General features: G+C 41.7%; 1 protein-coding gene across 1 annotated transcript in view; it reads left to right on the forward strand.

Moving 5' to 3' along the window:
- LOC115160164 (metalloprotease TIKI1) overlaps positions 1 to 11492 on the forward strand; it is a 172242-nt gene extending 160750 nt beyond the window's left edge. The window contains exons 6-8 of the mRNA XM_029710539.1: positions 5485 to 5766; positions 10129 to 10595; positions 10883 to 11492. Coding sequence (XP_029566399.1) covers positions 5485 to 5766; positions 10129 to 10351 — 505 coding nt within the window. The 3' untranslated portion in view covers positions 10352 to 10595; positions 10883 to 11492. The remainder of the gene's footprint in view (positions 1 to 5484; positions 5767 to 10128; positions 10596 to 10882) is intronic.
- The last annotated feature ends 2810 nt before the right edge of the window (positions 11493 to 14302 follow it).

A 14302-nucleotide genomic window follows, 5' to 3' on the forward strand; every position in this document is an offset into this window, starting at 1 on the left:
ACAGCTCCACTCTACACAGCTCCACTCTACACAGCTCCTCCCTCCACTCTACACAGCTCCTCCCTCCACTCTACACAGCACCTCCCTCCACTCTACACAGCTCCTCCCTCCACTCTACACAGCTCCTCCCTCCACTCTACACAGCTCCTCCCTCCACTCTACACAGCTCCTCCCTCCACTCTACACAGCTCCTCCCTCCACTCCACACAGCTCCACTCTACACAGCTCCACTCTACACAGCTCCACTCTACACAGCTCCTCCCTCCACTCTACACAGCTCCACTCTACACAGCTCCTCCCTCCACTCTACACAGCTCCACTCTACACAGCTCCTCCCTCCACTCTACACAGCTCCTCCCTCCACTCTACACAGCTCCTCCCTCCACTCTACACAGCTCCTCCCTCCACTCTACACAGCTCCTCCCTCCACTCTACACAGCTCCTCCCTCCACTCTACACAGCTCCACTCTACACAGCTCCACTCCACACAGCTCCTCCACTCTACACAGCTCCTCCACTCCACACAGCTCCTCCACTCCACACAGCTCCTCCACTCCACACAGCTCCTCCACTCCACACAGCTCCTCCACTCCACACAGCTCCTCCACTCTACACAGCTCTTCCACTCCACACAGCTCCTCCACATTCAATATAACTGGGGAAAAACGAGGTCCGACTGGGAAAATAGTTTTTGAACGGTCATCCAACTTGGAATTCCAAGTCGGAAACTCTGGCATCGTTCTAGGGCTCCATCTTTCCGACCTGAACATCAATGACATCATGATTTGACCTATTTTTTTCAGTTCCCATTTGTCTTCAAATGATGGTTGTGTCATGTCAGACTGGTGGTACATCATGACTGGTGGTATATCGTGACTGGTGGTATATCGTGACTGGTGGTACATCATGACTGGTGGTATATCGTGACTGGTGGTATATCGTGACTGGTGGTATATCGTGACTGGTGGTATATCGTGACTGGTGATATATCGTGACTGGTGGTACGCCGTGACTGGTGGTACGTCGTGACTGGTGGTACACCGTCACTGTTGGTATATCGTCACTGTTGGTACATCGTGACTGGTGGTATATCGTGAAAATATTGCATGTTGCGTTTATATTTTTGTTCAGTTTAGATTGTGTTGAATGATTTGGTGATTTGCTATCAGACCTCAGGATAAGACCCAGATGCAGACAGTTCAAAATAACAAATGTTTATTTACAAAACAGGGGGCAGGCAAACAACAGGCAGAGGTTAGTAATCCAGGGCAGTCAGGGTCAGGGCAGGCAGGGTCAGGGCAGTCAGGGTCAGGGCAGGCAGGGTCAGGGCAGGCAGGGTCAGGGCAGTCAGGGTCAGGGCAGGCAGGGGCCAGTAATCCAGGGCAGTGTCTGTAAGGTACATAACGGCAGGCTCAGGGTCAGGTCAGGCAGAATGGGGAAAAAACGGCAGAACTAGAAAACATGAAGTAACGTGAAACAGGAGTAGAGGGAAAAACCGCTGGTAGGCTTGACGTGACAAGACGAACTGGCAACAGACAAACAGACAGGTATAAATACACAGGGGGATAATGGGGAAGATGGGCGACACCTGGAAGGGGGGTGGAAACCAGCACAAAGACAGGTGAAACAGATCAGGGTGTGACACTTGCACTATAAACAGGACTTTCTAAATTGGTCTGGCAAATCTGTCCACATTAAGATTTGATTATTTTACTATACAGTAATCATACAATGAACAGATGAATGTACATTTGCTCATTCATTTGAAACATACAATATTCAATATAGCATTTAATTGAGCGACATCAAAGACACACACAACCAATAATAATTTATCTCTAATCTATATCGCTGAGGGGTTACGGATCGCTGAAGGGTTACAGATCGCTGAAGGGTTACGGATCGCTGAGGGGTTACAGATCGCTGAAGGGTTACAGATCGCTGAAGGGTTACGGATCGCTGAAGGGTTACAGATCGCTGAAGGGTTACGGATCGCTGAAGGGTTACGGATCGCTGAAGGGTTACGGATCGCTGAAGGGTTACAGATCGCTGAAGGGTTACAGATCGCTGAAGGGTTACAGATCGCTGAAGGGTTACGGATCGCTGAAGGGTTACAGATCGCTGAAGGGTTACAGATCGCTGAAGGGTTACGGATCGCTGAAGGGTTACGGATCGCTGAAGGGTTACAGATCGCTGAAGGGTTACAGATCGCTGAAGGGTTACGGATCGCTGAAGGGTTACGGATCGCTGAAGGGTTACGGATCGCTGAAGCTTTACATAACGCTGAAGGGTTACGGATCGCTGAAGGGTTACAGATCGCTGAAGGGTTACAGATCGCTGAAGGGTTACGGATCGCTGAAGGGTTACGGATCGCTGAAGGGTTACAGATCGCTGAAGGGTTACGGATCGCTGAAGGGTTACAGATCGCTGAAGGGTTACAGATCGCTGAAGCTTTACATAACGCTGAAGGGTTACGGATTACGTGATAGAAATGTAAAGTTCATTTCCGATTGAGATGACATATGCAGAATTTACCGGAATGCATTCTCTGCTAACACGGGAACATTGCCTTTACATTTCAATCACGCTGAACTTCCTCAATATAGATTAAATAGAGTCCCTTGTCTTATTTACATTTTCATAAAATGTACAGTACCGGTCAAAAGTTTGGACACACCTACTCATTCCAGGGTTTTTCTTTATTTTTTACTATTTTGTACATTGTAGAATTATAGTGAAGACATCAAAACTATGAAATAACACATATGGAATCATGTAGTAACCCAAAAAGGGTTAAACAAATCTCAAAATTGGGTTTGAGATTCTTCAAAGTAGCCACCCTTTGCCTTGATGACAGCTTTCCACATGCTTGGCATTCTCTCAACCAGCTTCATGAAGTAGTGACCTGGAATGCATTTCAATTAACAGGTGTGCCTTGTTAATTTGTGGAATTTCTTTCCTTCATAATGCGTTTGAGCCAATCAGTTGTATTGTGACAAGGTAGGGGTGGTATACAGGAGATAGCCCTATTTGGTAAAAGACCAAGTCCATTTTATGTCAAGAACAGCTCAAATAAACAAAGAGAAATGACAGTCCATCATTACTTTAAGACATGAAGGTCAGTCAATGTGGAAAATTTCAAAAACTTCTAAAGTTTCTTTAAGTGCAGTCGCAAAAACCAACAAGCGCTATGATGAAACTGGCTCTCATGAGGACCGCCACAGGAAAGGAAGACCCAGAGTTCCCTCTGCTGCAGAGGATAAGTTCATTAGAGTTACCAGACTCAGAAATTGCTGCCCAAATAAATGCTTCATAGAGTTCAAGTAACAGAAACATCTCAACATCAACTGTTCAGAGGAGACTGTGTGAATCAGGCCTTCATGGTCGAATTGCTGCAAAGAAACCACTACTAAAGGACACCAATAAGAAGAAGAGACTTGCTTGGGCCAAGAAACACGAGCAATGGACATTAGACCAGTGGAAATCTGTCCTTTGGTCTGATGAGTCCAATATTTTAGATTTTCGGTTCCAACTGACGTGTCTTTGTGAGACACAGAGTAGGTGAACGGATGATCTCTGCATATGTGGTTCCCACTGTGAAGCATGGAGGAGGAGGTGTGATGGTGTGGGGGTGCTTTGCTGGTGACACTGTCAGTGATTTATTTCGAATTCAAGGCACACTTAACCAGCATGGCTACCACAGCATTCTGCAGCGATACGCCATCCCATCTGGTTTGCGCTTAGTGGGACTATCATTTGTTTTTCAACAGGACAATGACCCAACACACCTCCAGGCTGTGTAAGGGATATTTGACCAAGAAGGAGATTGATGGAGTGCAGCATCAGATGACCTGGCCTCCACAATCACCCGACCTTAACCCAATTGAGATGGTTTGGGATGAGTTGGACCGCAGAGTGAAGGAAAAGCAGCCAACAAGTGCTCTGCATATGTGGGAACTTCTTCAAGACAGTTGGAAAAGCATTCCAGGTAAAGCTGGTTGAGAGAATACCAAGAGTGTGCAAAGCTGCCATCAAGGCAAATGGTGGCTACTTTGAAGAATCTACAATATCAAATGTATTTTGAGAATTGTTTAACCCTTTTTTGGTTACTACATGATTCCATATGTGTTATTTCATAGTTTTGATGTCTTCACTATTATTCTACAATGTAGAAAATAGTAAAAATAAAGAAAAACCTTTGATTGAGTAGGTGTGTCTAAACTTTTCACTGGAACTGTATATGCTGTGTTAGGCCTACACAATGCTTTGCTTGCAGTTTATATCTTCTCCTGTCTGCTTGTCCAGTCTCCCTGGGTGGCGATCTCTTTCCTATCTTCTCTTGTCTGCTTGTCCAGTCTCCCTGGGTGGCTATCTCTTTTTGGTGATCAGTTGTATCTCTTGCCTCGTTTCTCCTGTCTGCTGCATATGGATCTCCGTCCTGTCTCCAACCCCCCAGCACCACCACACAGCTGTATGGAGTCTATCTCTAACCCTAACTACTCCCCACGACAGGCCCACACAGATCCTAGATCCCAGACACACGTAGAGATGAGATGAGATGGTGAAGATAGGGTTTTACCCTAGTTAAAAGAATCCCCTTATCACAAGTTAAAATGTTAGATACTGGATGTCCTCTCCTGGGCTTTTTCTCTTTCACTCTCTCTCTCTCTCTGTTAGTCTCTCTCTCTCTATATATCTCCCTTTTTTACACACACACACACTTCACACACACACATCGCATTTTTCTGAAATGAATGGGGACTGGAGATTGGAGTAGAAACTGGATGTCTGGAGGGATCGTAAACATCCCATTGCAAATATGCAACAACAAAGTGGATAGGGCTGTCTGGTGGTTTTGACCTGTTTTTTTTTTTTTTTCTCCAGCTCCAATAGATTTCTGTAACGTTTGAAAAATAATTTGAAGCGGTGTCTGTTTAGCTGTGTTTGAATGATGGCCAATGATTCATCAGAAGCAGATGGGTCTGAAGGATAGTTCCTGTGATTCTCCTGGCGTGCTTCAGAAGGATCATACTTCCCCATACGTGTTTTCACCAGTTGCACAGAGGAGCAATGATCAGGGTTGGACTACTGCATTTGGGGCATGAAGCACAGAGAAAATGTTGCAGTTTTTAAGCTAATTTCCTGAAATTCTACACTTTTTTTGCCATGGGGCAGGGATTGTTTGCAGGGATTGTTTTTTGCTGTTTTATAGCTCATCGCTTTTGTTAATATTTTTCCATGATGCTAAGAGAAAATGTTTTTGTTTTAAAGCAAATTTCCTCAAATTCTACACATTTTGCTATAATCTGGGGGGGGCCCCCCCAGCACCAACCCCGCCCTCCCTGGCTACGACCACCTGTTTGGTTATAAAGTAGTATTTTCCAGACATTGGAAGCTGGTGTCAACGGTTCAGATGTTAAATCCAAAAGCATTTGAATGTCCAACTGTTCTTTATTTCTAACATTATTCTCTCCATCACCACAGTCGATCAAAACCCTCTACCGACCAAACGGGTCGTTCTCTGGGTCAGAACCTGGATGAGTCCCCTTACCTGGAACCTTTCCTCCACGAATTCCATGACGAGGAGCAACAGCACCCTCTGCAGGACAACCCACTACCCCACATACTGCTGCCGCCTCATCGCTCCCACAGCCTGGAGCTGATGGACACGATGGACCGCAAGCTGAAGAAGAAACGACGTACCAAACAGAGGAAACATCAGAGAAACGGACAGTTTAATGACCTCTGGGTCCGCATCGAAGAGAGGTGAGAGAGGAGCAGTCGCTGTGTACTACTGTGTACTACTGTGTATTACTGTGTACTACTGTGTATTACTGTGTATTACTGTGTAATGTTAATAGTTCTTAAAGCCTTGAGTATCAGAATTCTACCGGAACAGTGTGTAACAGTCCTGTGTGGCTCGGTTAATAACAGTGTGACGTTAGGTAACCAAAGTTCTGGGTTTAATTCCCACAGAGAACATGTACACATGTTAAATGTATGTACTCGCTGTATTGGGTCGGCAGGTAGCCTAGTGGTTAGAGCGTTGGGCCAGTAACCGGAAAGGTTGCTAGATCGAATCCCTGAGCTGACAAGGTAAACATCTGTCGTTCTTCCCCCCTGAACAAGGCAGTTAACCCACTGTTCCCTGGTAGGCCGTCATTGTGAATAAGAATTTGTTCTTAACTGACTTGCCTAGTTAAATAAAATAAAACATTTAATTGGAAGTCACTTTGGCTAAGAGCGTCAGCTAAATGGTAAATATTAAATGACTATGGGTGGTAACTGGCATACCAGTAATTTATGATGTATGTTCCTAAGAATGAGGAAGGGCATAGAGAGAGAAGTATTGAATTCACATGTCAGGTAAATGTCAAGACAGTCCAAGGGGTTAAGTATCAGGTAGGTATCACTTCCCTGCTCGAGTCTGGGCAGTTATACCTGCTCTGTCTACAGGATTTACCCTCTAACTGACACCTTCTGTTAGAAACCCTGCAGGCACAACCAGCCATCATATCAAAGACGCCCCATACGATACGTTTCCTCCTTCTGGACTGGTTCTCTACTGGTTCAGCGTTACGGATCCTAAGGAAAGGAAATAGGTTGTAGCTACCGGCGAGAGATCTTTGTGACGAAAACATGATCTTTTAAAAAATAAAATATATATATATTCTAATACGATCACAAAGAGAGTATTGTTGAATTTACCATGAAGAATAACCACACGATTGTTACTCGGTTAATTCTCTGACTGACTGGTTGGTATATTTATAAATATAAGGCCAGTTTCCTAAACCTGGACTGAAAAGCATGCTCAATGGAAATGTCAATTGAAAGGTCTTTTTAGTCCTGAAATGAAAATAACTTGAATGTTTATAAATACATTTCCCCCACCCCCCCAAAAAAAAGTCAGCTTCAGACATTTGTATATTATGTCTGAAAAAAAAAAATGTTTTAAAAATGGTACATTATGGTTCATATTCAGGAAGGTAGCCTGCTGAGCTTTCCTCTAAACAGAGAATTGTACAGTGTGTTTCCAGTGTTGGGGAGTACAGAGGAAGGTCTCTCTGGTTGATTTGATGCGTGGCCACATGCAGACATGTCAGACCTGGTTATACCTCAACCTCCTGAGTTCACTGGCTCTGCTTTGAAACACAGGTTCAACTAAAATAAACCTGAGATCCGTCCCAAAATGGCACCCTATTCCCTATATAGTGCACTACTTTTAGCCAGAGTGGGCCTGGAATGACCATAGGGCTCTGGTCAAAAGTAGTGCACTATATAGGAAATAGGGTTCCATTTGGGATGCACACCTGCTTATAGGCTCAGTCAGTATTCCAGGCAATAAAACACAGCAGGGGGAAAAAAAATGAATAATTATTCTGAATGTAACTTTCTAAAATAAGCAGCAAATTCAGGGCTAGGTTATATCCAAGAGAGAGAGAGAGAGAGCTGGCTGCTGTAGCCTAGGACAATCAATGAAAAGTAAACATGATTAACGACTAACATATGTGATGGAAAGAGCCTAATTAAATATGCTGGGTAAATTATGCTTCTGGTCAGTTGTCATTGCTTCCCAAATGACTTCGTATGTCTATGGGCCCCGGTGCACTATCTTAGGGAATATGGTACTATTTGGGACTCAGTTCTAGTCATCACAGGCCCTCTGACTTCTGGCCCATTATGCCTTCACCATTTGACCAGTTCAGTCCTCAATAAATACCAAAATTGTCAAATCACAACCTCAATTGAAACATTGCTCATTAATTTCATTCCAGTTTAGAATTCAACCTATTGTTTTATTTTCTTTACTAATGGGAGGTAGTTACTTGGGCTGAATTTCTCTCTACCAATAGTGGCAGGTCGGAGGAACCTGTCCGTTTGTTGTGATTGGCAGAGTCCCAATAAGCCCGTACTGAGATTCTGGATCTAACAGGCGTACATCAAACAGACTGTACATGCTTTACAATCTTCAGTAATTTGTTTCTGGATTCGTTCTGATCAGGCTGATGATTTCCAGAGTTCTAACAAACTAGGTTCTAACGTTCTGGAATTATCTGTTTGACATCATTATGTAGCATTAGCAGCTAAACTAGGAACAATCTCAATGTTTGACATCATTATGTAGCATTAGCAGCTAAACTAGGAACAGTATTAATGTTTGACATCATTATGTAGCATTAGCAGCTAAACTAGGAACAGTATTAATGTTTGACATCATTATGTAGCATTAGCAGCTAAACTAGGAACAGTATTAATGTTTGACATCATTATGTAGCATTAGCAGCTAAACTAGGAACAATCTCAATGTTTGACATCATTATGTAGCATTAGCAGCTAAACTAGGAACAGTATTAATGTTTGACATCATTATGTAGCATTAGCAGCTAAACTAGGAACAATCTCAATGTTTGACATCATTATGTAGCATTAGCAGCTAAACTAGGAACAGTATTAATGTTTGACATCATTATGTAGCATTAGCAGCTAAACTAGGAACAGTATTAATGTTTGACATCATTATGTAGCATTAGCAGCTAAACTAGGAACAGTATTAATGTTTGACATCATCATGTAGCATTAGCAGCTAAACTAGGAACAGTATTAATGTTTGACTCCTCTGTATCTGCCTGGGTAAATAACTCCTCTATATCTGACTGGGTAAATAACTCCTCTATATCTGACTGGGTAAATAACTCCTCTATATCTGACTGGGTAAATAACTTTATATTGAGTTAATGTGGACACAGTAACTGAGACTTGAGCACATGAACCAGGACTCAAGCACTGGGATTCCACTTCAGCCATAGGGACTCAACTCAAGTCTCTCTCTCTCTCGTTTGTTTTGTATGTAATGTATCTATGTAGTTTGAATTAGGAATTTACATGGCCAGATCATTCTTCTATAATATTATTGTTATATATACTGTGTATATATATGTTTGTCATATTTGTGCTGTTGGGAAGAGAAAAGGAGGTTATGTTGAACAGTATTTTGGTAGGACATGGCTATGTACGTGCACATGGAATTCAGTGATTTATGTTTAGTATAGGTTAATCAAGAAATACAAATGTGATGTGACTAAGACTTAATTATATTTTAATCAAAATGACTAAGACCAGACTAAATAAAATACAAATATATTTTGTTTTTATCATTTGTTTATTGAGGAAAGTCACGTTGAGATTACAGAATATTTGTTTCAAGGGAGAGTCTGAGACCATGTGATGGCAGGGAATGTGTGACATCATCTCTCAACCCACAGACAGACATAACACACTGATTACTATGCAAGGTGAATCAAACATAACATAACTCCTATCCAATCTTAATCTAACATAACTCCTATCCAATCTTAATCTAACATAACATAACTCCTATCCAATCTTAATCTAACACAACATAACTCCTATCCAATCTTAATCTAACACAACATAACTCCTATCCAATCTTAATCTAACACAACATAACTCCTATCCAATCTTAATCTAACATAACATAACTCCTATCCAATCTTAATCTAACATAACTCCTATCCAATCTTAATCTAACATAACATAACTCCTATCCAATCTTAATCTAACACAACATAACTCCTATCCAATCTTAATCTAACACAACATAACTCCTATCCAATCTTAATCTAACACAACATAACTCCTATCCAATCTTAATCTAACATAACATAACTCCTATCCAATCTTAATCTAACACAACATAACTCCTATCCAATCTTAATCTAACACAACATAACTCCTATCCAATCTTAATCTAACATAACATAACTCCTATCCAATCTTAATCTAACATAACATAACTCCTATCCAATCTTAATCTAACACAACATAACTCCTATCCAATCTTAATCTAACACAACATAACTCCTATCCAATCTTAATCTAACACAACATAACTCCTATCCAATCTTAATCTAACATAACATAACTCCTATCCAATCTTAATCTAACATAACATAACTCCTATCCAATCTTAATCTAACATAACATAACTCCTATCCAATCTTAATCTAACACAACATAACTCCTATCCAATCTTAATCTAACATAACATAACTCCTATCCAATCTTAATCTAACATGTAATCCTCTTGTCTCTGTTGTTTCTCAGCACCACAGTGCAGTTTCCTCCTCCGCTGGTGCATATCATCAACGGTTACGTCACCGTAGGACCTCACCACCATGACCTTGAAAGAGACCTTGCCCACGGCCACGACAGAACCAATCACCACAGGTGGTCGTCAGGCTGCTCCGCCTCCACGCCGCTGTCTGTCATCTGGTTGCGGTTAACAGTGTTGGTTCACACCTGGACTCTGGTAGTAACACTAGTCTGAAGCATGAGGTTGTTGGTTAAACTTTTGCACACAAACTGGAAAACAATCCTTATCAATCTATTTCAAAAACACTGTAATTCTGTATACTGTTAACGGTGTTGGGTGACATCTGGACTGCAGATCTATTGCAGGAGGTTCCTGGTTCAAAACCCTCCTGCTGTCATCTGGACTGCAGATCTAAAGCAGGAGGTTCCTGGTTCAAAACCCTCCTGCTCTCATCTGAACTGCAGATCTAATGCAGGAGGTTCCTGGTTCAAAACCCTCCTGCTCTCACCTGGACTGCAGATCTATTGCAGGAGGTTCTTGGTTCAAAACCCTCCTGCTCTCATCTGGACTCTGATAGCAGATCTAGTACAGGAGGTTCCTGGTTCAAAACCCTCCTGCTCTCATCTGGACTGCAGATCTATTGCAGGAGGTTCTTGGTTCAAAACCCTCCTGCTCTCATCTGGACTCTGATAGCAGATCTAGTGCAGGAGGTTCCTGGTTCAAACCCCTCCTGCTCTCATCTGAACTGCAGATCTAATGCAGGAGGTTCTTGGTTCAAAACCCTCCTGCTCTCATCTGGACTCTAGTAGTGGATCTAGTACAGGAGGTTATTGGTTCTTAACCCTCCTGCTCTCATCTGGACTGCAGATCTAATGCAGGAGGTTCTTGGTTCAAAACCCTCCTGCTCTCATCTGGACTCCGGTAGCAGATCTAGTACTATGATCAGTGTTAGTTCACATCTGGACTCTGCATAACTAGTGCAGGAGGTTCCTGGTTCAAACCCCTCCTGCTCTCATCTGGACTCTAGTAGTAGATCTAGTACAGGAGGTTCTTGGTTCAAAACCCTCCTGCTCTCATCTGGACTCTAGTAGTAGATCTAATACAGGAGGTTCTTGGTTCAAAACCCTCCTGCTCTCATCTGGACTCTGCATAACTAGTGCAGGAGATTCCTGGTTCAAAACCCTTTCAGCTCTTAAACTGGAAGGAAAGGAATCATCTTTTTCAACACACAATGAGGTGAATCCCGACTTCAAGTGGAAGTTCGCATTCGCTCCAATCAGTCTAAACTGAATCTTTTTACCTTTCATTTAGTACTTTATTTTGACCCCCCCAAAAAATACAAATATATTATTTTCATTTAGTACTTTATTTTGACCCCCCCCAAAAAATACAAATATATTATTTTAATTTAGTACTTTATTTTGACCCCCCCAAAAAATACAAATATATTATTTTAATTTAGTACTTTATTTTGACCCCCCCCAAAAAATACAAATATATTATTTTCATTTAGTACTTTATTTTGACCCCCCCAAAAAATACAAATATATTATTTTAATTTAGTACTTTATTTTGACCCCCCCAAAAAATACAAATATATTATTTTAATTTAGTACTTTATTTTGACCCCCCCAAAAAATACAAATATATTATTAAGAACCCAAACAGCTCTTTACTCTTACTTTACTTCCAACCCTCTTCATTCATTCTTCTCTTTTTGAAGAAGGTGTTTTGTATCGCGTAATACTGTGGGAATTGTATATATCTACATATTCTAGATTGTATTTTAGAAATATGACATTGAAAATGGTTGAATGTGTTTTTGTTTGTTGTTTGTTGTTGTTTATAAATAGATACAGTGTATTTTTTGAGACTAAAGCTGGTACTAACCACCATACCCTGTATTTGGTAGCCTGGTCCCATAGCCTGGTTACCTGATCTGCTTGTGCTGTCTTGCTAACTCCTATGCTCATTGTCACCTTAGGAGTTGGCAAGGACAACACAACCAGATGTGGATCCAGGCTATGTATTTGTCTCTCCGTGGTTGAATGGTGATATGGGTGAGGGGGAGAACCCATACGAAACCGGTTACCTATGGTTTGTTGTTTTGTCTTTGCTGAGAGAATTCCGTTTTATGTTTTTACATAGAGATTATTTGTTTAATTTATTTAACTATATAGTTGGTAAGTAATCTTAACATGCGTTATGACAGTTGTTGTTCGTTCTCTCTCCAGCCTAAGAGTCAAGTCAACACCCCTTTGTTGGATGTTCATGAGATGACTTTATCTTGTTGTAGCTCACTGACATTTCAATTGTGTGGCGTGAGATTATTGTAATATTTTGCTGTAACGTTAAACAATAAAATATGTATGTAGTTAAATGTTTTATTCAGATGTTTTTTGTTAGAACATTCCACACCATTAACAATAAGTCTTCGTGCAAAGTGAATTTCATAAAGTCATTGATTACAAGTACACACAATACCATGTCTCATAAGATGTAAGGGCTCAGACACATAGACGTACTTAGTGCTTCTGCCCAGAGTGTCGGCAGTCCAGTTCTGCCCAGAGTGTCGGCAGTTCTGCCCAGAGTGTCGTTCTGCCCAGAGTGTCGGCAGTTCTGCCCAGAGTGTCGTTCTGCCCAGAGTGTCGGCAGTTCTGCCCAGAGTGTCGGCAGTCCAGTTCTGCCCAGAGTGTCGGCAGTTCTGCCCAGAGTGTCGTTCTGCCCAGAGTGTCGGCAGTTCTGCCCAGAGTGTCGTCAGTTTAACTCATTGTTGTTCACATAGCGCAGCTCCACCACCGATTTAATATAATCCAAACACAGACCACAAGGTGGCAGTAGCTTGTTTGGCTTGTGCCTGTTGCAGATAGCTAATGTCAGCTAACTAGCTAGCAAGCTGCGTTAATGTTGTGGCTATCTAGCTATAATTTGTAGTAAAGCCCTTGTTGATAGTCAGGTCGGTACACAGCAGGTACATCTTTTACTCTAGCAAAAGAAGGAACGGCCTCCGAATTCAGTATGCTGGCAGTAGTACCTATCGGCAGTCAGATTTATCTGTGTGTCTCACCGCTAATAACACTAGCACAATCTGTAATCGCACAGCAAAAAAATCATTGATTTGATGATTCCGAATTCAAGGATCATGTAAGCCTAATAGAGTATTTAACTCAAAAGATAGACCATCAATCAGTATGATTTTTTTGTATTTGATTTTTTTAATTTTTTTATCTAACCTTTATTGAACCAGGCAGTCCCATTGAGGTCAGAAGACTTCTTCGTAAGGGAGTTGAGCAGCACATTCAACAGACTATCTGTGTTTAATCCACAAAGCCATCGTTCTCCCCGGTCTGTTAGAGTACGATGCAGGCCCAGATGTTTCCAGAATAATCCTTGCCCAGTCTCAAATGATCCAGAGACATGATAACCTGGCAGCTCTCTGCTTCATAACATTTTATTATTTACTTTTCAATAATCTGCTCTTTGTAAACCCAGAGAGAGGTTTTCTTCTTTTGGACAGCAGAATGGTTGCAAAAATAGAGGGGTTCAGTTATGTTTGTACGTGTTTTTAGGGTTAGGGTTCAATCCGGAAGTTTAAAGGCAATGTTCCCACGTTGGCGGAGACTGCATTCACAGGAAACGCAGCATAGGATATGTCGTCTCTGTCGGAAATTACTTTAAAATGTATATTGCGTAATCTGCAACGCTTCAGCGATCTGTAACGCTTCAGCGATCTGTAACACTTTCTGATCTGTAACACTTCCTGATCTGTAACACTTCCTGATCTGTAACACATCCCGATCTGTAACACTTCCTGATCTGTAACACTTCCTGATCTGTAACACTTCCTGATCTGTAACACTTCCTGATCTGTAACACATCCCGATCTGTAACACTTCCTGATCTGTAACACTTCCTGATCTGTAACACTTTGGCGATCTAGACTGAATAGAGCCCTTAGTCTGTTGTTTCCCTACCAGTGTTATTGACCTTAACTGTGGCTGGCACCAACTTGGGACATGGAAAATAGACATTGACACTTGTAATACTGTATTGTAGATTATGCAACATACATCAGGCCTACAGTTGTAATACTGTATTGTAGGCTATATGTATAATACATCAGGCCTACAGTTTAATACTGTATTGTAGACTATAATACAGCAGGTCTATAGTTTAATACTGTAT

This window comes from Salmo trutta, chromosome 23 (assembly GCF_901001165.1).
Source record: "Salmo trutta chromosome 23, fSalTru1.1, whole genome shotgun sequence".
NCBI lineage: Eukaryota > Metazoa > Chordata > Actinopteri > Salmoniformes > Salmonidae > Salmo > Salmo trutta.